Genomic DNA, 20781 nt, shown 5'->3' with positions numbered 1-20781 from the left:
CCTGTGCCAAGACTTTGTGCTGGAACCCCAGCCTTGCACCAGAATCCTGTGCCGGGACCCAGCCTTGCACCAGAATCCTGTGCCAGGATCCTGTGCCGGTACCCAGCTTTGCGCCAGGATCCTGTGCCGGTACCCAGCTTTGCACCAGGATCCTGTGGCAGGACCCAGCCTTGCACCAGAATCCTGTGCCGGGACCCAGCCTTGCACCAGGATCCTGTGCCGGTACCCAGCCTTGCACCAGGATCCTGTGCCAGGACCCAGCTTTGCACCAGGATCCTGTGCCAGGACCCAGCCTTGCACCAGGATCCAGTGCCAGGATCCTGTGCCAGGACCCAGCTTTGCACCAGGATCCTGTGCCAGGATCCTGTGCCGGGACCCTGTGCCGGGACCCAGCCTTGCACCAGGATCCTGTGCTGGGACCCAGCTTTGCACCAGGATCCTGTGCCGGGATCCTGTGCCGGGACCCTGTGCCGGGACCCTGTGCCAGGACCCAGCCTTGCACCAGGATCCTGTGCTGGGACCCAGCTTTGCACCAGGATCCTGTGCCGGGACCCTGTCCCAGGACCCAGCCTTGCACCAGGCTCCCGCACCAGGCCCCTGCTCCGCTCCGAGGGGCTGGGGGGGGTGGGTGCTGGGCACCCCGGGGTGACGGCGTGGGGGAGGGGGCGTGCAGGAGGGGGCATGCGGGGCGGGCGGGGGGCCGGGCATGCAGGCGGTACCTGGGGGCTAACAGCTGGACTCGTCGTGGTGGGACGGGTCGCAGAAGAAGCGCGAGCCCCGTTTGGCGGTGCGGGCCGTGAAGGGGACGCTCTTCAGCGCTGCAGGGGGGCACGGTTTGGGGTACGGGAGGGGACAGGGAGACGTCAGCCCCCGCACACGGGTGGGAGCCAGGCACCCGGGCTGGGGCGGGGGGCGGCGGGGGCCGTACCGGTGATGATGTCCTCGATGGTGCCATCCTTGCCCTCGTAGACGGGGTGATGGTCCTTGGCCTGGCGCCGCCGCAGCTCCGCGATCAGCTCCTGCTGCTGCCACTTGTTGCGCTGCGAGGGAAGCGCAGGGGTGCCAGGTTGGGGACACAGGTGGCCCCTCCGTGTGCCCCCCGCCGCCACCGACCCGTGCGCCAACCCACGCTCACCTTCTCCTGCTTCTTCGCCTCCTGCGCCAGCAGCTTCTCCCGCATCACCTCCTCCTGCTTCTTCCGTGTCTCATTCTCCTGCTCCGCGTCCTGCCAGGGCGCAGGGTGGCGGTGGGAGCCAGCTCCCCGCCACCGCCGGTGCCACCGCCGCCCCGCGTGTCCCCCCTGCCTCACCTTGTAGGAGCGGATGAACCGGACAAAGACCGGGAAGAAGACAGATGGCGGGGTCGTCTTGGGGCTCTCGCCGAAATACCGCACCACGGTGTTGTAGGCGTCCTGGAACAGGGGCCGGGGCGGTCACCAAGGGGCTGCACGTCCCGCAGCTCCCGGTGCCCTCCCGGCACGAGGTGCGTGCAAGGCAAGGCTTGCACGAGGAGGGTGCAAAGCAAGGTGTGCACGAGGGCCGTGCAAAGCAAATGTGCATGTGGAGTGTGCAAAGCAAGGCGTGCACGGGGGCTGTGCAAAGCAAGGTGTGCACAAGGGCTGTGCAAAGCAAGGCAGGTGTACATGAGGAGCATGCAAAGTAAGGTGTGTGACCAGACGTGCACAAGGAGCACACAAAGCAAGGTGTGCACGAGGGCTGTGCAAAGCAAGGCATGCACAAGGAGCATGCAAAGCCAGGTGTGCATGACAAGGAGTGCCCAAGGAGCGTGCAAAGCAAGATGTGCATGAGGGCCATGCAAAGCAAGGCACAGACAAGGGCCATGCAAAGCAAGGCATGCACAAGGACCATGCAAAGTAAGGTGTGTGTGACAAGACGTGCACAAGGAGCATGCAAAGCAAGACAGGTGTGCACGAGGAGCGTGCAGAGCAAGGCAGGCGTGCACGAGGAGCATGCAAAGCAAAGTGTGGCTGAGGGCTGTGCAAAGCAAGGCATGCATGACAAGGCGTGCACGAGGGCTGTGCAAAGCAAGGCAAGTGTGCATGTGGAGTGTGCAAAGCAAGGCGTGCACAAGGACCAGGCAAAGCAAGATGTGCATGAGGGCCGTGCAAAGCAAGGCAGACAAGGGCTGTGCAAAGCAAGATGTGCATGAGGGCTGTGCAAAGCAAGGCAGACAAGGGCCGTGCAAAGCAAGATGTGCACGAGGGCTGTGCAAAGCAAGATGTGCATGAGGGCCGTGCAAAGCAAGATGTGCACGAGGGCTGTGCAAAGCAAGATGCGCACGAGGGCCATGCAAAGCAAGGCACAGACGAGGGCCGTGCAAAGCAAGGCGTGCGTGACGAGGTGCGTGCAAGGGCCGTGCGAGGCACGGCTGCTCCGCAGCCCTCACCTCGGCCGTCCGCGCGTCCTTCTGCAGCCGCTCCAGCTTGCCCTCGCTGGCGGCCAGGAAGGCGCGCAGGACGCTGTTCTCGTGCAGCCCGCACTCCCGCCGCAGCAGCTCCATGCCCCGGCCCAGCTCCTTCACGTCCAGCAGCACGTTCTCCAGGGACACTGCGGGGACACGGGGACGGGTCAGGGGACCCACGGCCCCGGGGGACGGTGAGCCAGGGGCGCGGGGACAGGGCGTACCTGCGGCTGCCTTCTCCACGAAGTGCAGCTCCTGCCAGAAGGTTGCCAGCTCGGGGTACTTCTCCCGCACCGTCAGAGCAATGAAATGCAGCAGCGTCATCTTCCTGTCCGTCGACTTGGTGTCCAGGAGCTGCAGGGTGATTTTGGGGGGGGGGTTAAGGGCTGTGGGATGGGACCCCCAGGAGCCCACGTGGTCCCAGGGAACCCGCGCAGGGGGGTCCGGGGGTGCCCACCAGGTCCAAGCTCTGCAGTTTGAAGCCGTAGACGGCGCCGCGTTTGCTGCTGTTCATGTAGTTGCCCAGCGCCAAGATGATCTTAAGGGGAAAAACGCCGGGGATGGGGGGATCAGGGAGGAACAAGACCCCCACGGGACCCCCCCCCTCGCCCAGCTACGGCAAGGATGGGGGGCAGGACTCTGACCCAGCTGGTCCCCACTGTCCCCTGGTCCCCCCACGCTCACCTCCAACATGTGCTTCAGCTTCTGGGAGGACTTGACGGAGGCCGAGGCCGCGATGATGGCGTTGAGCTGCTGCAGGGGGACAGGCCGGGGGGGCTCAGCTGGCGTGCAGGGTCCGGGCACCCCCAGCGGGTGCAATCCCCCCCTTCCCAGCTCCGTACCGGCGTCAGCATCTGGAGGTTTTCAGCGAAGTTGCCGAGGAAGGCCATGATGGCCATGCGCTGGGGCAGCCGCTCCACCTTGCTGAACTGCAGCATGAAGCGGTCCTCGTCCGCCAGCTCCTCCAGCGGCTTGCGCTCCCGCTCGTACTGCCGCAGTGCCTTCACCTCCGCCTCCGTCGGCAGGAACCGCATCAGGCACTCCACGAAGTCCACCGGCAGCGTCGCCAGGTCAAACCTGCCCCGCGCCCGCACCGTCGGGGACCAGCTCTCCACTGCGCCCTGCCCAGACCCCCTGCACCCCAGCCAAAGCCCCTGCTCCCTGCCTGGATCCCTGAACCCTACCTGGACCCCTGCACCCTGCCTGGACCCCTGCACCCCAGCCAAAGCCCCTGCACCCTGCCTGGATCCCTGCACCCTGCCTGGACCCCTGCACCCCAGCCAAAGCCCCTGCACCCCAGCCTGACCCCCTGCACCCTGCCTGGACCCCTGAACCCTAGCCAAAGCCCCTGCACCCCAGCCAAAGCCCCTGCACCCCAGCCTGACCCCCTGCACCCTGCCTGGACCCCTGCACCCCAGCCAAAGCCCTTGCACCCTGCCTGGACCCCTGCATGCTGCCTGGATCCCTGCACCTTGCCTGGACCCCTGAACCCCAGCCAAAGCCCCTGCACCCTGCCTGGATCCCTGCACGCTGCCTGGATCCCTGCACCTTGCCTGGACCCCTGAACCCCAGCCTGACCCCATGCACCCTGCCTGGACCCCTGCACCCCAGCCAGACCCCCTGCATCCTGCCTGGATGCCTACACCCCAGCCAAAGCCCCTGCACCCTGCCCAGACCCCTGCACCCTGCCCAGTCCCCTGCACCCCAGCCAGACCCCTTGCACCCCAGCCAGACCCCCTGCACCCTGGCCAAAGCCCCTGCACCCCAGCCAAAGCCCCTGCACCCTGCCTGGACCCCTGCATCCCAGCCAAAGCCCCTGCAGCCCTGCCAGACCCCTACACACTGCCCGGACCCCTGCACCCCAGCCAGATGCCTTGAAACCTGCCTGCCCCCCCCCCCCGAACACCAACCAGCCCCCCTGCACCCCAGCCAAACCCCCTGCACACCAGCCAAACCCCCTGCACCCTGCCTGGACCCCTGCACCCCAGCCAGACCCCCTGCATCCTGCCTGGATGCCTGCACCCCAGCCAAAGCCCCTGCACCCTGCCCAGACCCCTGCACACTGCCCAGTCCCCTGCACCCCAGCCAGACCCCTTGCACCCCAGCCAGACCCCCTGCACCCTGGCCAAAGCCCCTGCACCCTGCCTGGACCCCTGCACCCCAGCCTGATGCCCTGCACCCCAGCCTGACCCTCTGTACCCTGCCAGGGCCCCCTGCACCCCAGCCACCCCCCCAGCACCCCCACCCTGCACCCCGGCGTGGGTGGGCACGTACGTGTGGATGGCCCGGCAGATCTCCTCGGTGCTGCGGCCCGCCTTGCGCAGGGTGATGGCCAGGTTCTTGGCGCGGTTGGCCTCCAGCAGCGTCACTTTGCTGGCCGCCTTCTGCGACGCCTTGTTCTTGGCGCAGACGAGGTCGAGGGCCGGACCCTGCGCCTTGGTCTTGAAGAGCTCCTCGAAGCGCTCCAGGTCAAGGTCCTGGTGGGACGAGGAGGGAGGACTCAGAGGCGGCGGCAGCGGTGGTGGTGCCCACCCAGCCGCTCGGGCCGGGGGTCCCCGGCCTCACCTCCAGCACCCGCTCGTCGTCCAGCTCGCTGAACACCGTCCCGCTGATCTGGTTGGGCTTCAGCGCCGTCCAGTTGAAGACGGGCAGCCGGAACTTGGTCTTGATGGGCTTCTTGATCCGGATGGCTGCCAGCGGGGCAGCGGCCGGCTCAGCCCCCGCCGGGGCAGGGGGACACGTCCTGTGCCCACCCTGAGCCACCCGAGCCCCGTGCATCAGTCCCCAGGCTGTCACCATGCCCTGGGCCACCCCATCCCCGTGCTGTGGTCCTTGCACCCATCCCTTGGCGACTGCAACCCCGACACCCCGGTGCCTGAACCCTTCCCCTTCCTCTGCCCCTGTCCCCATCCCCTGGGTCCCTGCACCGTCCCCCAGGTCCCTGCACCGTCCCCTGGGTCCCTGCACCGTCCCCTGGGTCCCTGCACCGTCCCCCGGGTCCCTGCACCGTCCCCGCGCACTCCCCACCTACCCGAGAGCCCGACGGTGAGGGCGATGGAGGGCGAAGCCCCTGGCAGCGGTGGGGCCGGGGGACATTTGCCTGTGAAGGGAGGAGAGGGTGAGACCATGCCCCAGTGGGGATGGCCCAGTTTTGGGGACGCCCCAGCCTCAGGAGTGGCCCAGCACCAGGGACACCCCGGTTTTGGAGCCCCCCCACCTCCCATCCTGGGGATGCCCCAGCCCTGGGGACAGCGCAGCTCGGGGCTGCCCCAGTTTTGGGGCTGTCCCGGGGACTCCCCCGTCCTCACCTGGGAGTGGGGGCGCGGGGGGCGGCAGGGGGGGCGGCGGGGGGGGCGGGGGGGGCGCAGCCTCCACGGGGGGCAGGACCGGGAGTCGCAGGGCCTCTTCCAGGGGCTCGGGCTCGGGCTGGGGTGGGGGCTCGGTGCCCAGCACAGGGGGCGGCTCGGAGCCGTAACGCCGCCGGAAAGCCTCGTCCTTCTCCTTGATCATCCGCCGCAGCGTGTGCACCTGGTGACTCGTGTGCTCGTACGTCTCCTGGGGATGGCGAGCGTCAGGCCGGGGGGGGGGGGGGCCGGGACCCTGCCCCACCTCCCCACGGCCCCCCCACACACCTTGACCACCTCCAGCTCCTTCTCCCGCTGCAGCAGCTGCTTCTCCAGCTCCGCCACCCGCATCATGTTCTCGTTCTCCAAGTCCAGCAGCTTCTCCGTTAGCTGCAGGGGGAACACGGCTGTGACACCCACTCGGGGACCCCCACCCGGTGTCACCGCTGACCTCCCGGGGGCAAAGCCAAACCCTGGGAGGAGACGTCCCAGGACCTGGCGAGCAGCGTCCCCGCATCCCCCCACGCTCACGTACGTGGGACAGATGCTCCTCCAGCTCCTCCACCTTCTCCAGGGCCACGTTCTTGGTCTCGGCATCCTCCAGCAGCCCGCCCACGTCGAAGACGTTGTCCAGGTACGCCTGGATCTGCACCTGCAGCTTCTCACTCTCCGTGTGCCTCGACTTCTGCGGGCATCGGGGCAGCGTTAGGGATGGGGGGGGGGCTCCTTGGGGTGGCCCCCCTGCTCCCCGACCCCCCGTACCTGCAGGAACTCCTCCAGCCCCAGCTTGGTGAACTCGTACTGGAGATGGACGCGGAAGTTCATGTCCTCCACCGAGTGCACCACGATGTTGATGAACTGCATGCAGGCGACCTGCGGGCAGGGCTGGTGTCATCAGGAGCCCCCCCAGCACCCGCTGGTGTCACCAGGAGCCCCCCCAGCAGCCGCTGCCATCCCAAAGACCCCCCCCGGCCCAGGACCGGGTGTCCCACCATGAAGTCGATGCTGCTGTCCTCGTTGCGGAAGTAGTCCATCAGCCGCTCGAAGCGGTGCTTCTCCTTGCAGACCTGAGCGGGCAGTGGGCACGGGGTTAGCCTGGCTTGGGCCCCCCAGCCCCCGGCCCCCCCAGCCCCTGGGCTCCAGTCCCCTAATCCCAGTCTGGTCCTGGTGCCTCCCATTCCTCCATTCCCTGAGTCCTGGTCCCCGATGCCAGCCTGGTCCTGGTGTCCCCCATTCCTCCAGTCCCCTAATCCCAGTCTGGTCCTGGTGTCCCCTGTTCCTCCATTCCCTGGGTCCTAATCCCAAATCCCAGCCTGCTCCTGATGTCCCCATCCCAACCTGGTCCTGGTGTCCCCCATGTCTCCATCCCAGCCTGGTTCTGGTGTCCCCTGTTCCTCCATTCCCTGGGTCCTGATCCCTGATCCCAGCCTGGTCCCGGTGTCCCCCATGTCCCCATCCCAGCCTGGTCCTGGTGTCCCCCATGTCTCCATCCCAGCCTGGTCCTGGTGTCCCCCATGTCTCCATTCCCTGGGTCCTGATCTCAAATCCCAGCCTGCTCCTGGTGTCCCCATCCCAGCCTGGTCCTGGTGTGCCCTGTTCCTCCATTCCCTGGGTCCTGATCCCAAATCCCAGCCTGGTCCTGGTGTCCCCAGTGCCCCCATCCCAGCCCGGTCCTGGTGTCCCCCATGTCTCCATCCCAGCCTGGTTCTGGTGTCCCCTGTTCCTCCATTCCCTGGGTCCTGATCCCAAATCCCAGCCTGGTCCTGGTGTCCCCATCCCAGCCTGGTCCTGGTGTGCCCTGTTCCTCCATTCCCTGGGTCCTGATCCCTCATCCCAGCCTGCTCCTGCTGTCCCCATCCCAGCCTGGTCCTGGTGTGCCCTGTTCCTCCATTCCCTGGGTCCCGATCCCAAATCCCAGCCTGGTCCTGGTGTCCCCAGTGCCCCCATCCCAGCCCGGTCCTGGTGTCCCCCATGTCTCCATCCCAGCCTGGTTCTGGTGTCCCCTTTTCCTCCATTCCCTGGGTCCTGATCCCAAATCCCAGCCTGCTCCTGGTGTCCCCATCCCAGCCTGGTCCTGGTGTGCCCTGTTCCTCCATTCCCTGGGTCCTGATCCCTGATCCCAGCCTGGTCCCGGTGTCCCCAGTGCCCCCATCCCAGCCCGGTCCTGGTGTCCCCCATGTCTCCATCCCAGCCTGGTTCTGGTGTCCCCTTTTCCTCCATTCCCTGGGTCCTGATCCCAAATCCCAGCCTGCTCCTGGTGTCCCCATCCCAGCCTGGTCCTGGTGTGCCCTGTTCCTCCATTCCCTGGGTCCTGATCCCTGATCCCAGCCTGGTCCCGGTGTCCCCAGTGCCCCCATCCCAGTCTGGTCCTGGTGTGCCCTTTTCCTCCATTCCCTGGGTCCTGATCCCTGATCCCAGCCTGCTCCTGGTGTCCCCATCCCAGCCTGGTCCTGTCTCCCCCCCATCCCCCCATCCCAGCCTGCTCCTGCAGCCCCCACTGCCCCGGTACCTCCTTGAAGTTGTCGAAGGCAGCGAGGATGATCTCGTGGCCGCCCCTCACCAGGCAGACGGCCGCCAGCAGCTCCAGCACCAGCGCCTTCGTCCTAGGGTGGAGCAGCACCGTCGCCGTCGCACCCGGCCAGCACCGGGGACCCCCACCCCGCCAGATCCCCCCCGCTTACCTCGGGTTCTTGTTATTGAGGCTCAGGGCGATCTCGTTGACGGCGTGGGGATGGGACATGACCAGGTTGAAGCCGTACTGCGGGGAAGGAGCGGGGATGGCGTTAGCCGTGCCAGCGCGGCGGCGGCGGCGGCAGCGGCGCGGGGGCGGCAGTACCTGGTAGTTCATGATGGCCCGCAGACACATGATGCAGAGGTGGACATCGTCCTTCTGGCTCACCAGGCGCGAGTTCTTCAGCGCCCTGCGGCTCGGCAGCGTGCCGTAGCTGGGGGGGACACCGGGCACCGGTGAGCGGGACCCTCGCACCGCTGGTGCTGCACCGCCAGCGCGGGAACTGGCCCCGTGGGACCACGGTGGGGACCAGGGTGGGGACAGCGTGGGGAGAGCATGGGGAGAGCGGGGCTTTCGGAGGGGCAGAGGCAGAGAGAAGCGGAGGGCGAGAGGGACAGAGGCCGGTGGAGACGCGGAGCGAAGCCGCCGCGAGCGCCGGGCCAGCCCCGGGCAGCCGGTACTTACCCGGCGGGCGAGCGGCGAGGCGGGCGCGGAGAAGAGAGAGAGAGAGCGCAGCCAGAGAGGGGGGGGCCCGGGCCTGGAAGCAGAGACGGGGTGCGTTACCCCGGGGCGCGGGGGCAGAGCCAGAGCGGGGGGCGAGAGGAGGCAGCGCGGCCGCGGCAGGCAGAGGGACGGGCAGGCGGCGTGGGCACGACGGGGATGGCGGCACCGAGCTGCTGCGGGTGGGCAGGGCACGGCGCCCACGGCCAGCAGGCCGGGACACGGCACGCAAGGCAGCGCGGGATGTGGCATGCGTGGGACGGGACACGGCACGGCCATGCCATGTCAAGGCACAGCCCGGTGCTCAGGGTGCACCACGGGGCAGCCGGCACACAGGACACGGTGTGTACCGCACACGTGATGGGGCACGGCGCAGCACGCGCTGTGGGCAGGATGGTGTGTGGCACGGCACGCACCACAGGGCAGTCGGCACGCGGCATGCACCGCGGGCTGGATGGTGCACAGCCTGGCACGCACCATGGCACGATTGTGCACAGCACAGGGCATGATGGCACGGCACACACCACGGAACGATTGTGCACAGCACAGGGCATGATGGCACGGCACACACCACGGAACGATTGTGCACAGCACAGGGCATGATGGCACGGCACACACCACGGAACGATTGTGCACAGCACAGGGCATGATGGCACGGCACACACCACGGAACGATTGTGCACAGCACAGGGCATGATGGCACGCCACACACCGTGGCATGATTGTGTGTGGCACAGGGCATGATGGCCTGGCACACACCATGGCAGGATGGTTCATGGCACAGGGCACGATGGCATGGCACACAACAAGGCACGATTGTGCATGGCACAGGGCACGATGGCACAGCACACACCAAGGCAGGATGGCGCATGGCACAAGGCACAACGGCACGGCATACACTGTGGCACAATTGTGCATGGCATAGGGCACGATGGCACGGCACACACCATGGCAGGATGGTGCATGGCACAAGGCACGATGGTACATGGCATGGCACACACCCTGGGCAGGACTGTGCATGCCACGACGGCACGGCACGCACCACGGGCAGGACAGCGCACGGCACAGCGTGCACCGCAAGGCAGCGGGCGCACAGCACGCACCCCAGGCAGGACGGTGCACGGCACAGGGCACGACGGCACGGCACGTGCCACGGCGGGACGGCACGTGGCACGGCACGCAGCAAGCGGCAGCGCCAGGGCCGGCAGAGCGGGGCAGCTGCTGGGCGCAGCGGCGGGACGTACCCCTGCAGCCGGCCGGCACGGCGGGTACGTACCGTAGGGCGGTCTGGCGGGCAGAGCGGGCGAGGCTGCTGGCGAAGGGGGCGGGCAGGGCGCTGGGGTGCTGCAGATCCTCGATGGACCTGCTCCAGGCGCGCAGCTTCTCCAGCGCGCCGTCCTCGCCGCCTTCCAGGCCCTCAAAATCCAACCTGGGTGGGACACGCGCGCGGCGGGGGGCACACGGCTGCGGCGCGGCGCAGCCACCGCAGCAAGCGCTGAAGCGGGTGGCGGCTGGGCAGCGGGGAAGGGCAGGGAGAGGCGCGGGGGTGGCCCTGGGACCCCCCAACACCAGCGGGCGGGAGGGTCCGAACATCCCGTGTCCCTCGGGACCCCCGAGGTGGGTCCCCTCGCGCCGGCGGGGCTGCCCCGGTGCCGATAAGGGGCCGAGCGGTATCGGCCGCCGGCAGCAGGGAGCTGCCACCGGGCACCGGGACCCTTCATGTCCCAGGTCCCCCAGCACCCCAGGGACCCCCCAGCACCCTACTCACATGACGGCGCACTGGGCGAAGGACAAGTAGTTCACCAGCACGTCCAGCCCCTTGTTCTCATCGTTGAGGAACTCGCGCACCCACCTGCAGCACCAGGCACCCATCAGGGCCCGCGGGAGCCGGGGACGCCCCCCCAGCATGATCCCCCCCACCGCAGGGACCCCCGGCCCGGGGCAGGGACGCAGAGGGGGCTGCGTGGGTGTCCCGGGGCTCCGGCAGCGGTTGCAGCCCCTCTGCTATCGCCGGTGCCAGTGCTGGCGTGGCTTTATCTGCCCGCTGCAGGGCAGGGAGGGCTCGGCCCCGGGCGCAAGGTGGGAAGCTGAGCTGGGTGCTGGGGCTGTGCCCCCCTCCCCAGTCCTGAGCACCCTGGGGTGGGAGGATTTGGGGTGCCCTGGCCCCCCGGGAGGGTGTTAGGGTGCACGCGTGAGGCACCGCACAGGGCAAGGAGCCCGGTCGAGAGGTGCCTGGGGGCAGAGGGCGGGGTGGGTGTGCAAGTGAGGTGGGTGTGCATGGGGAGGGGGGTGCACATGGTGTGCGTGTGCTTGGGATGTGCATGTGCACGGGGGGGGTGCGTGTGCATAGGGAGTGTGCACAAGGCATGTGTGTGCACAAGGTGTGTGTGTGCATGGGGTGTGTGCATGGGGGGTGCGTGTGCATAGGGAGCGTGCACAAGGCATGTGTGTGCACAAGGTGTGTGTGTGCATGGGGTGTGTGCATGGGGGGGTGCGTGTGCATAGGGAGCGTGCACAAGGTGTGTGTGTGCATGGGGAGTGTGCATGGGGTGTGCACAGAGTGTGCGTGTGCATAGGGAGCGTGCACAAGGTGTGTGTGTGCATGGGGTGTGCACAGAGTGTGCGTGTGCATAGGGAGCGTACACAAGGTGTGCGTGTGCATGGGGGGTGTGCAGAGGGTGTGCGTGTGCATAGGGAGCATGCACAAGGCATGCATGTGCATTGGGGTGTGCATGTGCATGGGGCGTGTGCATGGGGGGTGTGTGTGTAGGGAGCATGCACAAGGCATGTGTGTGCATGGGGTGTGTGCATAGTGGGGGTGCGCACAGGGGGTGCGTGTGCGTAGGGAGTGTACACAAGGTGTGCACGTGCATGGAGGGGTGTACACGGCGTGTGCGTAGGGAGTGAGCACAAGGCGTGTGTGTGCACAGGGTGTGCATGGGGGGGTGCGTGTGCATGGGGAGCGTGCACAAGGTGTGCGTGCGCACGGGGGATGTGCACAGGGTGTGCATAGGGAGTGTGCACAAGGCATGTGTGTGCACGGGGGGGTGCGCATGGGGAGAGGGGCGGCATGCACGGGGGTCATGCACAGGGGGTGTGCACGGGGAGAGGGGCAGCGTGCACGGGGGTCATGCACGGGGTGTGTGCACGGGTGGTGCGCATGGGGAGAGAGGCAGCGTTCATGGGGGGCGTGCATGGGGGGTGTGTGCATGGGGGGTGTGCACAGGGGGTGCACATGGGGAGAGGGGCAGCGTGCACAGGGGGGCGTGCACGGTGTGTGTGCACGGGGGGGTGCGCATGGGGAGAGGGGCAGTGTGCATGGGGGGGGCGTGCACGGTGTGTGCATGCATGGGGGTTGTGCATGGGGGGTGCGCATGGGGAGAGGGGCGGCATGCACGGGGGTTGTGCACAGGGGGTGTGTGCACAGGGGGTGCGCATGGGGAGAGGGGCAGCATGCACGGGGGGGCGTGCACGGTGTGTGTGTGCATGGGGGTTGTGCACGGGGGGGTGCGCATGGGGAGAGGGGCGGCATGCACGGGGGTCGTGCACAGGGGGGTGTGCACGGTGTGTGCGCACGGGGGGTGCGCACGGGGAGAGGGGCAGCGTGCACGGGGGTCGTGCACAGGGGGTGTGTGCGCACGGGGGGGTGTGCACGGGAAGAGGGGCAGCGTGCACGGTGGGTGTGCACGGGGGGTGTGCACGGGGAGAGGGGCAGCGTGCACGGGGGTCGTGCACAGGGGGTGTGTGCGCACGGGGGGGTGTGCACGGGAAGAGGGGCAGCGTGCACGGTGGGTGTGCACGGGGGGTGTGCACGGGGAGAGGGGCAGCGTGCACGGGGGTCGTGCACGGGGTGTGTGTGCACGGGGGCACACACGAGGCGGGGTGTGCATGCACGGGGGGGGGGGCAGCACGCATGCACGGGCAACGAGGGCTGCACCCAGGAGCACGGCGAGCACGGGGTGCACACGCACGGCCTCGGAGCCCCCACGCCTGCCCGCGCCCCTGCCCGCGCCCGGGCGGTGAGTCAGGCCGCAGCGGGAGCCGGGGGGGCTCGGGGGGGCCCGTGGCCGCCCCTTTCCTGCCGGCGCCATCCCCTCGCCCCAGCCCGTTTCCTGTCTCCGGCTGCTGCTATTTTCAGGCGGCAGGCAGGGAAGAGCCGAACGGCGTGGCCACGGCGGGGCCGGTGGCGGGGCCCAGCCTGGCACGTGCACGAGCTGCCCCAAGCACGCGGGCACGACCGCGGAGCCGGGCACCCACCGGTGACATCCCCACCGTCCCCGGTAACGTCCCCATCCCTCCGGCCAACCCGTGCAGCTCCGGCGCATCTCTCCGCACGCCGGCGGGACGAGCGGCCGGCGTGGGGTCAGGGTGCCACCGGTTTGGGGACGGTGCCGAGCCCTCCGGTGCCGGGAGGAGCCGGGCAGGATCCAGCCACGCTGCTTCACGCCGGGCGTCATCGCCGGCCCCATCCGCCCGCGGCATCCGCCCCTGGGACCTGCCCGCCGGCGGCCCTGGCCAGCGGCACGGCCGGGGCAGGAACCGGCCCAGTTCCTGCAGCGCCTTCGACTTCCCCTGCAGCTGCGGCAGGGCCGGTGCCGGGACCCTGCACCCCCCCGGGACCCCGCACCCCTCCCCGGGACCCCACAACCCCCCCCAGGACCCCGTGCTCACCCAATGTGGTTCGTCCGCAGGCTGATCTCCAGCTCGCGCAGGACCTTGGTCGACTCCTGCACCCTCCTCCTGAACTTCTGGGGGCAGAGCGAGGCTGAGCCGTGCCCCCCATGGCCCCCCAGCCCCCCCGACCCCCCGCCAGCCCCTCACCTTCCGCGTGACGCCCGGCTCCAAGAAGCTGCGCAGTTTCTGGATGTAGGCGTGGGGGGGGCTCTTCACCTGGAACCTCTCCTGGGGTGGGGGGGACGGGGCGGGGGTCGGTGACACCGGCACGGCAGCCCAGCCCCCCCCCCCCCCAGGACCCCCCGTCCCACCCCCCAAGCCCCCCACCTGGTCGCAGATGAGGTCCCACTTCTTCTCGTTGTCGTACTGGCGCAGGAGCCGGGCTTTGTCCGGGGGCAGGTTCATGGAGCTCTGGGGGCAGACGTGGGGGTGTCACCCTGGGGGACATGGGGACATTGCCCCCCCCCACCCCGAGGGCCCCCAGCCCCACGGCACAGCCAGGGTCTCCCCGTGGGGCACCCGGCCCCACGGCACAGCCAGGGTCGCTGGCAGCGGGAAGCATGGGCAGGCACGGGGGCCACACGCGTGGCACGGGGATGGCAGTGCCACCAGCGCCATGTGCCAGACGCCGGCAGCACCAAATCTCCCCAGCGTCGACGCGTCCTTCCTGTCTGCACCCGCTTCCTCGCCGGCAAACCGCAGCCTCCGCTCCTCGACCGCGGCACGAAACCTGGCACAGGTGCCCGGCTCGCTGGGCATCTTCATGGCACAGCCCAGGGACCGCTGGTGCAGGATGCGGCCCGGGACAGCCGTATCACCAAGGACACGGACAGGACGCCACGGTGGAAACGGGGGATGCCGGTTGGCCATGGGCTCGGGGCTGCCCCGGTGGGCGATGCCACCCCGGCGGGTGATGCCACCCTGGCAAGGCAGCTCCCGGGCAGCGCCGTTAGCAGAGGCCAGCCACCGCCGCGGCCGGGAGGTGCCGGTGCTCCACCCGCCCCGCGGCAGCTAAAATTATCCCTCCCCTGGTCGTGCCAGCCCCGCGGAGCCACAGGAAACCGGGACAGAGCCTGGGCGAGGCCGCGCACACCCGGGGAGGGGGACAAACCCACGGGAGCGGGGATGTCACCCTCAGGATGGGGTCCCCCCAAAATCGCCCTGGGGACGGCGACCGTGCCTCCCTCCCCGCAGGGCCACGCTCGTTTGTGCGCCGCGGCCAACGGCAAAATCACGGGCCCCCTGGGGACACCCTGGGGATGGAGGCGGGGGGGGACACGGGACATGGAGGCCCCGAGTGGGGGGCACCGGGGGGGGCTTTGAAGCCCAGCCACCCTCGCCGGCATTCCCGCCGCTCGGCTTCCTGCCTTTGTGGCGGGAGCTGGGCCGCTCCCGGACGGGCACTTCCTTCACCACCGGCCCCCACCGGGGACCCCCCGGCTGCCCCGGGACTGAGCCCCCCAGGGACCGGGGGCTACCGGGGACGGAGCCCATGCCAGGGCCGGATCCTGCCCGTTCGGGGGCCGCCGGCGCTGCAGCCCCATCACATGATGAAATATTTTCCTCCCCAGCAGTAGCCAGGACGGCTCCGGGCAACGCCGACGCCTGGGGTGGGGATTTTAGGGGTGGCGGTACCGGGGGAACTACCACCCACCACCCCCAAAATCCCCACCGCCGGCGTTGCCCGGCAGGATGCGTGTCCCCCACCACCGGCCCCGCGGGGACCGGCTGCCGCATCCGCCCCGCGTGGGATGCGGGGACGGGCGACGGCCCCGTGGGCGGGTGCCACTCGCCGGCGGCAGGACAGTCCCGCGCTGGGGGTGCCGGTGCCCCCCGGTACCCCCTGTTCCGGCTCCCGGAGCCCCGCAGGGCCACGCTCGGCATTTCCTGCCCGGCCGCGGCTTCCGCTGGCTCCAGCTGCCACCGGGATGGCGGTGCTGGGGGTCGGGGGCCGTGTGCCCCCGGTGTCACCCGGCCGTGGTGTCTCTGATGGGGGGGTGTGCGTGTGTCCCCCCCAAACAACGCCAGCGCCGTGCCGGCACCGTGGACGGGTCGCCCCGCCGCGGGCAGGCCACGGGGCCACCCCGCCGTGCCGGGAGCCAGGCGCTGGTGGGACGCGGTGGCTCCCATGGCATCGGTGGTCCCAATGGCACCGGGGTCCCAGTGTGGGGACGGGGTCACCGCCGAGCCACGTCCCGGTAACGGGACAGCACCGCAGCCTTGGCCGGTGACCGCTGCGGGGAGGCCACCGCCCCGGCCGTGACAGCGGCCCAGGGACCACGCAGGGCACCCAGCCCCGGGGGGACACCGTGCCCCCGGGGACCCCCAGCCCCGGGGACCCCCAGCCCCGGGGCCCCTGCACCCATGGGTCCCCCAGCCCTGGGGACACCGCACCCACGGGGGATCCCCGGCACCAGGGTCCCCGCACCCACGGGGTGCCCAGCCCCGCGCGCCGCCTCGATGGGACTTTCCGGGGTCAAAAAGTCCCGGGACCGAAGGGGCCCCCCCCGGTGGCACCGGGAGTGGCGTCACCCCCCGGGGCTGTCCCGGGACGGGCTTCCCCCGCGGTTGCCCCCGGCCCCTGCCCATCCCCGCGGGCACCGGCGCTCCCTGCCCACCCCCGGTTCCTCCGGGCGCCGGTGCCGTCCCCGGCGGTGCCCGCCCGTCCGCAACCGGACGCCGGGAGGGGAGCGCGGCGGCGGGGCGCGTCAGGCCCGGGAGGGCGCACCGGGAGGGGTCCCGGGTAGGGGCGGACTGGGAGAAGCGCAGCGGGACCCGGAGGAGGCGCGGCGGGAGCAGGGACGGAGCCCGGGGGAAGCGCCCCGGGGCGGGGGGGGGGGGCACCGGGAACCGGAGGGGCGCGGCGGGCGGCCGGGGCCGCGGCAGGGGTCGGTCTCTCACCAGCACCAGGGCGAAGCGCTCCTCCAGCTCGCAGGGCTCCGGCATCGGCATCTTGCCCGGGGCGAGCAGCCCCGGAGCCGCCGCCGCCGCCGCTCCCGGGCCCCGGGGCAGCGCCTCCCCGTCCGCACTCTCCACGTTCCCCATCCCCGGCCCAGGCACCGGGGGGCGGCGGGGGAGGCTCAGGCCGTCGCGTCCGGCCGCCGCCGCCGCCGCCTCCCGGCCCCGCCCCCCCCCGCCCCGCCCGGCCCCGCCCCGCCCGCAGCGCCGCGGCGGGGCCGCCAGGGGGCGCCAAGAGCGGCCGCGCGGCGGAGCCACCGGGGGGCGCCCAAGGGCAAGGAGCGAGCGGGAGGTGCCGATTGGCCCGGCGCGGGCCACAGCGGCCAATGAGCGTCGCGCTTCTGTGCGGGGGAAGGGGGGCGTCTGGCCAACGGCGGCGCTCGGGCGCGGCCGACCGCCAATGAGCGACGGCAGCGTCTCGCCCCGCCCCGCCCCGGGTGGTGGCGGCGGGCCAATAGAACGAGGAGGGGGGCGGGCCTCCGCCGCGCGCCGGCCAATGAGCGCCGGGGGCGGGGCGGAGTGGGGACCGTTCGAGGCCTGGCACGGACGGCGGAGCGCGGCGCAGGTGAGGGGGCCGCGGCGGGGGGGGCCCGGCCCGGCCCGGCCCGGCCCGGCTGCGGGGGTCCCCGCCGCCCCCCGGGGCCTTCGCGGCGTCTGCGGGCCCCGGGCAGCCTCCCCCGCCCCTCCAGGCCTCGCCCCGGGGGGTCCCGGCCTGGGCAGCGCCTGCTCCGCCACCAGGCCTCGTCCCGGGGGGGGCACAGGGGGGCTCCGGCCCCCCGGGGGGGCTCGGTCTGTGCCCAGGGCGCTGCAGCGGGGTGGGAGCCGGGGGGGAGGCCCCCACGGAGGAGCCCGCAGGGGCAGCGGGCAGTTGCTGGTGGGCCCGGGGCAGCGGCAGGGCCGGGGGCAGGCACCGGTGGGTAAAGGTCGCCCGACAGCGACGGCCCCGGTTACCCATTGACGATAGCGCCTGGCGGCCGCCCTTGGGCCACCCAACTGGGAACGTCACCAGCGAAACCGAAACGGCTCCGGCCCCATCTCTGTCCCTCGTGCCAGGTGAAGGGCTGCTGGCCCGGCTCCCTGGCCCCGCTGTGGGACGCCCAGCTCCTTCTGCCGTCCCACCGGGATGGAGCCGGGACCCACCTGCCGCCTCCACCGGGAGGGCAGGCCCTGCCTGACGAAACTCGCTGTCACAGCCGCCCGCCGCGCTGGGAGGAGGCAGTCACACACCTCTGCATCCGCCCCACCCCACGCAGAGACAGCTTCCCCATTGCCTTGCGCAACCCTCGGCGAGGCCGTGGGGCAGCAACCCCTGCTTCTGCCCCGCCAGGAGGTTCCCGTTGGCATGGTGGCACCGGCCCGGTGATAACCGAGCTCTCGCTGTCCCAGTGCTGGGGCGAAACCGGCACAGCCCCGGGCAAACAGCAGCAGGCGCGGGGGTCCATGCCGGTGTGGCAGGAGGAGACCCCGGGCCCTCCCCTCCGCTGGGGCGGACAGTTGACAGCCCCGCAGCCTGCACCCCCTCAGGTCCTGTCTGCCCCAGCCTGTTCGGTCCCTTCCACCCCTTGGGGACAAGTGGCTCGTGCCACTCGCCGGGCTGGTTGTGCTCCCGCAGCTGCCAGGGTAAACAGCACCGGCCGAGCCAGCCGGACTGGGGGCTGGCAAAGGGGCGAGGAGGAGGAGGAGGAGGCAGCCGAGGCCCCTGCAGGGAGCCTCGCGCTGCTGGAGCCTCCTCTGGGGACGTCATTACGGGTGCTAATAGTAGCCTGGTGCAAAGACGCTTTCCAGCTGCCGGCAGCGTTCCCGTGGGGTTTGGGGTGTCCCCGGGGCAGCCCCAGTCTCGCAACAGCCTGCAAGGCTTGCACCAGCTGGGCGAGGAGGGCTCCGGTGCCCAGCCGGCGCAGAGCGTGGCGCATCCCGAGCAGCCCGCAGCTCCTGCCACTCGCTCCGCACGGAACGGGCAGGTCCTCGGCTCCCGCCGAGCTCCTTTGCCGCGCAGCTGCAGCTTTGGGAGCACAGGAGGGCTCCGGTGTCACCGTGACCCGCCTCCCCTCTTGCAGTTTGCACCTCTGCGAAGCGGCCAGTTGGGCCCACTCCCAGCCTGGCACCATGAACGTCTTCGACCGAAACATCAATTTTGACGCCCTCTTCAAGTTCTCCCACATGTGAGTAACACCTCAGGCAGGCTGGCTCAAGGCAGGGGGCTTGCGGGGGGCTGTGCCAGCCTCGCCGCCGGCCTCACCGCCACCTTGCCCGCAGCTCGGCCTCCACCCAGGAGCACCTGAAGAGGGTCTATGCCAGCTTCGCCCTCTGCATGTTCGTGGCGGCGGCAGGGGCCTACATCAACGTGGTGACCCACCTTTTCCAGGTGAGCAGGCTCTGGGGCGTCGTGGGTGGCCCCCACGCTCGCACCGCACCGCCCCGGCGAGGCAATGCCGGGCCCTCACCCCACCTCTCGCCCCACAGTTCAGCTTCCTGACCGGCCTGGGCGCCCTGGGGCTGATGATCTGGCTGACGGCCACCCCGCACAGCCGGGAGACGGAGCAGAAGAGGCTGGGGATGCTGGCCGGCTTCGCCTTCCTGACGGGTAGGTGGACACCGGGGACCCTCCCACATCCCGTAGGACCCTGAGCCTTGGGGAAAGGGGGGACGACAGGCTCTGAAATGGCTCCGGTGACACCCTGCTCTGTCCTTCCAGGCATCAACCTGGGGCCCCTCCTGGAAATGTGCATCTCCATCAACCCCAGGTAGGAGCATGACCCCCCTCCAGGCAGCCCCCACCACCCCCCGGGCCCCCTTCACCCCCTCTTCTCTCTCCTAGCATCATCCCCACCGCCTTCCTCGGCACCGCCACCATCTTCGCCTGCTTCTCGCTGAGCGCTCTCTACGCCCGGCGCCGCAGCTTCCTCTACCTGGGAGGTGAGGGGGGCCAGGGAGGGGACCCATGGGGGGCTGGAGGGTCCCTGCGTGGTGCTGGGGGCACCCCATGGCGAGCCGGGGCCGGGCCTCACTCCCTGCCCTCTCCCCGCAGGTTTCCTGCTCTCCGGCCTCACCTTGATGCTTCTCTCCTCCGTGGTCAACGCCTTCGTGGGATCCACTTGGCTCTTCACGGTGAGTCCCCTCCCGTCTGCCAGGCCCCCGCGGAGGATGGACAGACGGACGGACAGATGTCAGCTTCCACCAGCGATGCCGACGCGGGGCTGTTCCCGTCTAAACGTCCCCTTTCCGTCCCGCAGGCCAACCTGTACCTAGGGCTGATGATCATGTGCGGCTTCGTGCTCTTCGACACACAGCTCATCATCGAGAAGGCGGAGAGCGGGGACAAGGATTACATCTGGTGGGTGCTGGGGACGCGGCCCGGGGGGGACCGGGGCGGGCTGGGCCCCCCCTGAATGCATTGCTCCCTCCCTGCAGGCACTGCGTTGATCTTTTCCTCGATTTCGTCAACATCTTCCGGGAGCTCCTGATGATCCTGGGCATGACCGAGGTGGGTGACACTGCCGCGGGCACGGCTGTGGGGGGGACACAAAGCCACCCCTCACGGCTGGGGGCCGCGGGCCGCGCGCCCGGCAGTGACGCCCGCCTCTCCTCTTGCAGAACAAGAAGAAGGAGAAGAAATGAAGCGGCTCCGGGCCGAGGTGGAGCCGTCCCCATCCGCCCCCGTCCCCACCACCCCGTCCCTTCTCTGGTTCATTAAAGGGGTTACGCTTTGCTGCCGATGAAAAGCAGCCCAGAAGCTTTCGCACCTTGTGGGTTTTTTCTCTCGTTTAGCTGATTTTCTTTTTTTTGATTAGAAACCGGCCCGTTTGTGGATCCTGCTGGAGTTCGGCTCCCCCCACCCTCCCCGTCCCCGTTTCCCCCCCACCCACCCACCAGCACCCCACGTCCCTCGGGGGTCTCGCCGCTGCGTGAGCTTCTTGCAGCGGCTTCTCCCGGGCACCACGGCCCGGCAGCTGGGGCTTTATCCCCCTACCCGGGCAGCCCTGGGCCCCCCAGTGCCAGCTGGGGCGGGGTGGGGGGAACCCCCCAAAGCCAAACTCAGCGCAGGAGCCCCTCCTTTAGCACCAGTGCCAAGAAACACAATGGGAAAGAAGAGGATCCGCTGGGCAAGCTGTCCGGCGGGGCCCAAGGCGTTTTGATTCCGAGTTCTCCCAA

The 20781-nt window shown here is 70.0% G+C and overlaps 2 protein-coding genes across 2 annotated transcripts; one reads left to right on the top strand and one right to left on the bottom strand.

Annotated features, from left to right (window-relative positions):
* Positions 1-726: 726 nt before the first annotated feature.
* FMNL3 (formin like 3) lies at positions 727-16716 on the bottom strand. The gene is made up of 26 exons (XM_075725091.1): positions 16573-16716; positions 13999-14082; positions 13819-13899; positions 13669-13745; positions 10766-10849; positions 10274-10426; positions 8602-8710; positions 8447-8523; positions 8275-8368; positions 6758-6832; positions 6528-6638; positions 6301-6450; positions 6054-6155; positions 5730-5976; positions 5453-5521; positions 4987-5111; positions 4696-4898; positions 3264-3498; positions 3106-3174; positions 2879-2959; positions 2646-2775; positions 2407-2567; positions 1310-1411; positions 1140-1225; positions 929-1059; positions 727-818 (listed from the first exon to the last, which is right to left on the bottom strand). Exons 1-26 carry the CDS (start codon positions 16714-16716, stop codon positions 727-729), a joined length of 3072 nt encoding a protein of 1023 aa, XP_075581206.1.
* A 444-nt stretch (positions 16717-17160) lies between these two features.
* On the top strand, positions 17161-20517 carry TMBIM6 (transmembrane BAX inhibitor motif containing 6). Its single transcript, XM_075724963.1, has 10 exons — positions 17161-17194; positions 18687-18791; positions 18886-18994; positions 19093-19213; positions 19325-19373; positions 19448-19545; positions 19658-19737; positions 19863-19963; positions 20041-20113; positions 20224-20517. The coding sequence occupies exons 2-10, from the start codon at positions 18736-18738 to the stop codon at positions 20245-20247; spliced, it is 711 nt and encodes a 236-aa protein (XP_075581078.1). The 5' UTR covers positions 17161-17194; positions 18687-18735; the 3' UTR covers positions 20248-20517.
* Positions 20518-20781: the final 264 nt, after the last annotated feature.

Source organism: Pelecanus crispus, chromosome 26, assembly GCF_030463565.1.
Source record: "Pelecanus crispus isolate bPelCri1 chromosome 26, bPelCri1.pri, whole genome shotgun sequence".
Taxonomy (NCBI): domain Eukaryota; kingdom Metazoa; phylum Chordata; class Aves; order Pelecaniformes; family Pelecanidae; genus Pelecanus; species Pelecanus crispus.
Note: the sequence above shows the minus strand (reverse complement) of the source record. Positions and strands in the feature narration are given on the sequence as shown.

Coding starts and splice junctions, on each gene's coding strand:
- FMNL3 (XM_075725091.1), bottom strand. CDS start 16,716: ATGGGGAACGTGGAGAGTGCGGACGGGGAGGCGCTGCCCCGGGGCCCG. Junction 6,833..8,274: donor CCTTCGACAACTTCAAGGAG/GTACCGGGGCAG, acceptor CTGCCCGCTCAG/GTCTGCAAGGAGAAGCACCG. Junction 2,776..2,878: donor AACTGCAGAGCTTGGACCTG/GTGGGCACCCCC, acceptor ATCACCCTGCAG/CTCCTGGACACCAAGTCGAC.
- TMBIM6 (XM_075724963.1), top strand. CDS start 18,736: ATGAACGTCTTCGACCGAAACATCAATTTTGACGCCCTCTTCAAGTTC. Junction 19,738..19,862: donor GATCCACTTGGCTCTTCACG/GTGAGTCCCCTC, acceptor TCCGTCCCGCAG/GCCAACCTGTACCTAGGGCT. Junction 20,114..20,223: donor TGATCCTGGGCATGACCGAG/GTGGGTGACACT, acceptor CTCCTCTTGCAG/AACAAGAAGAAGGAGAAGAA.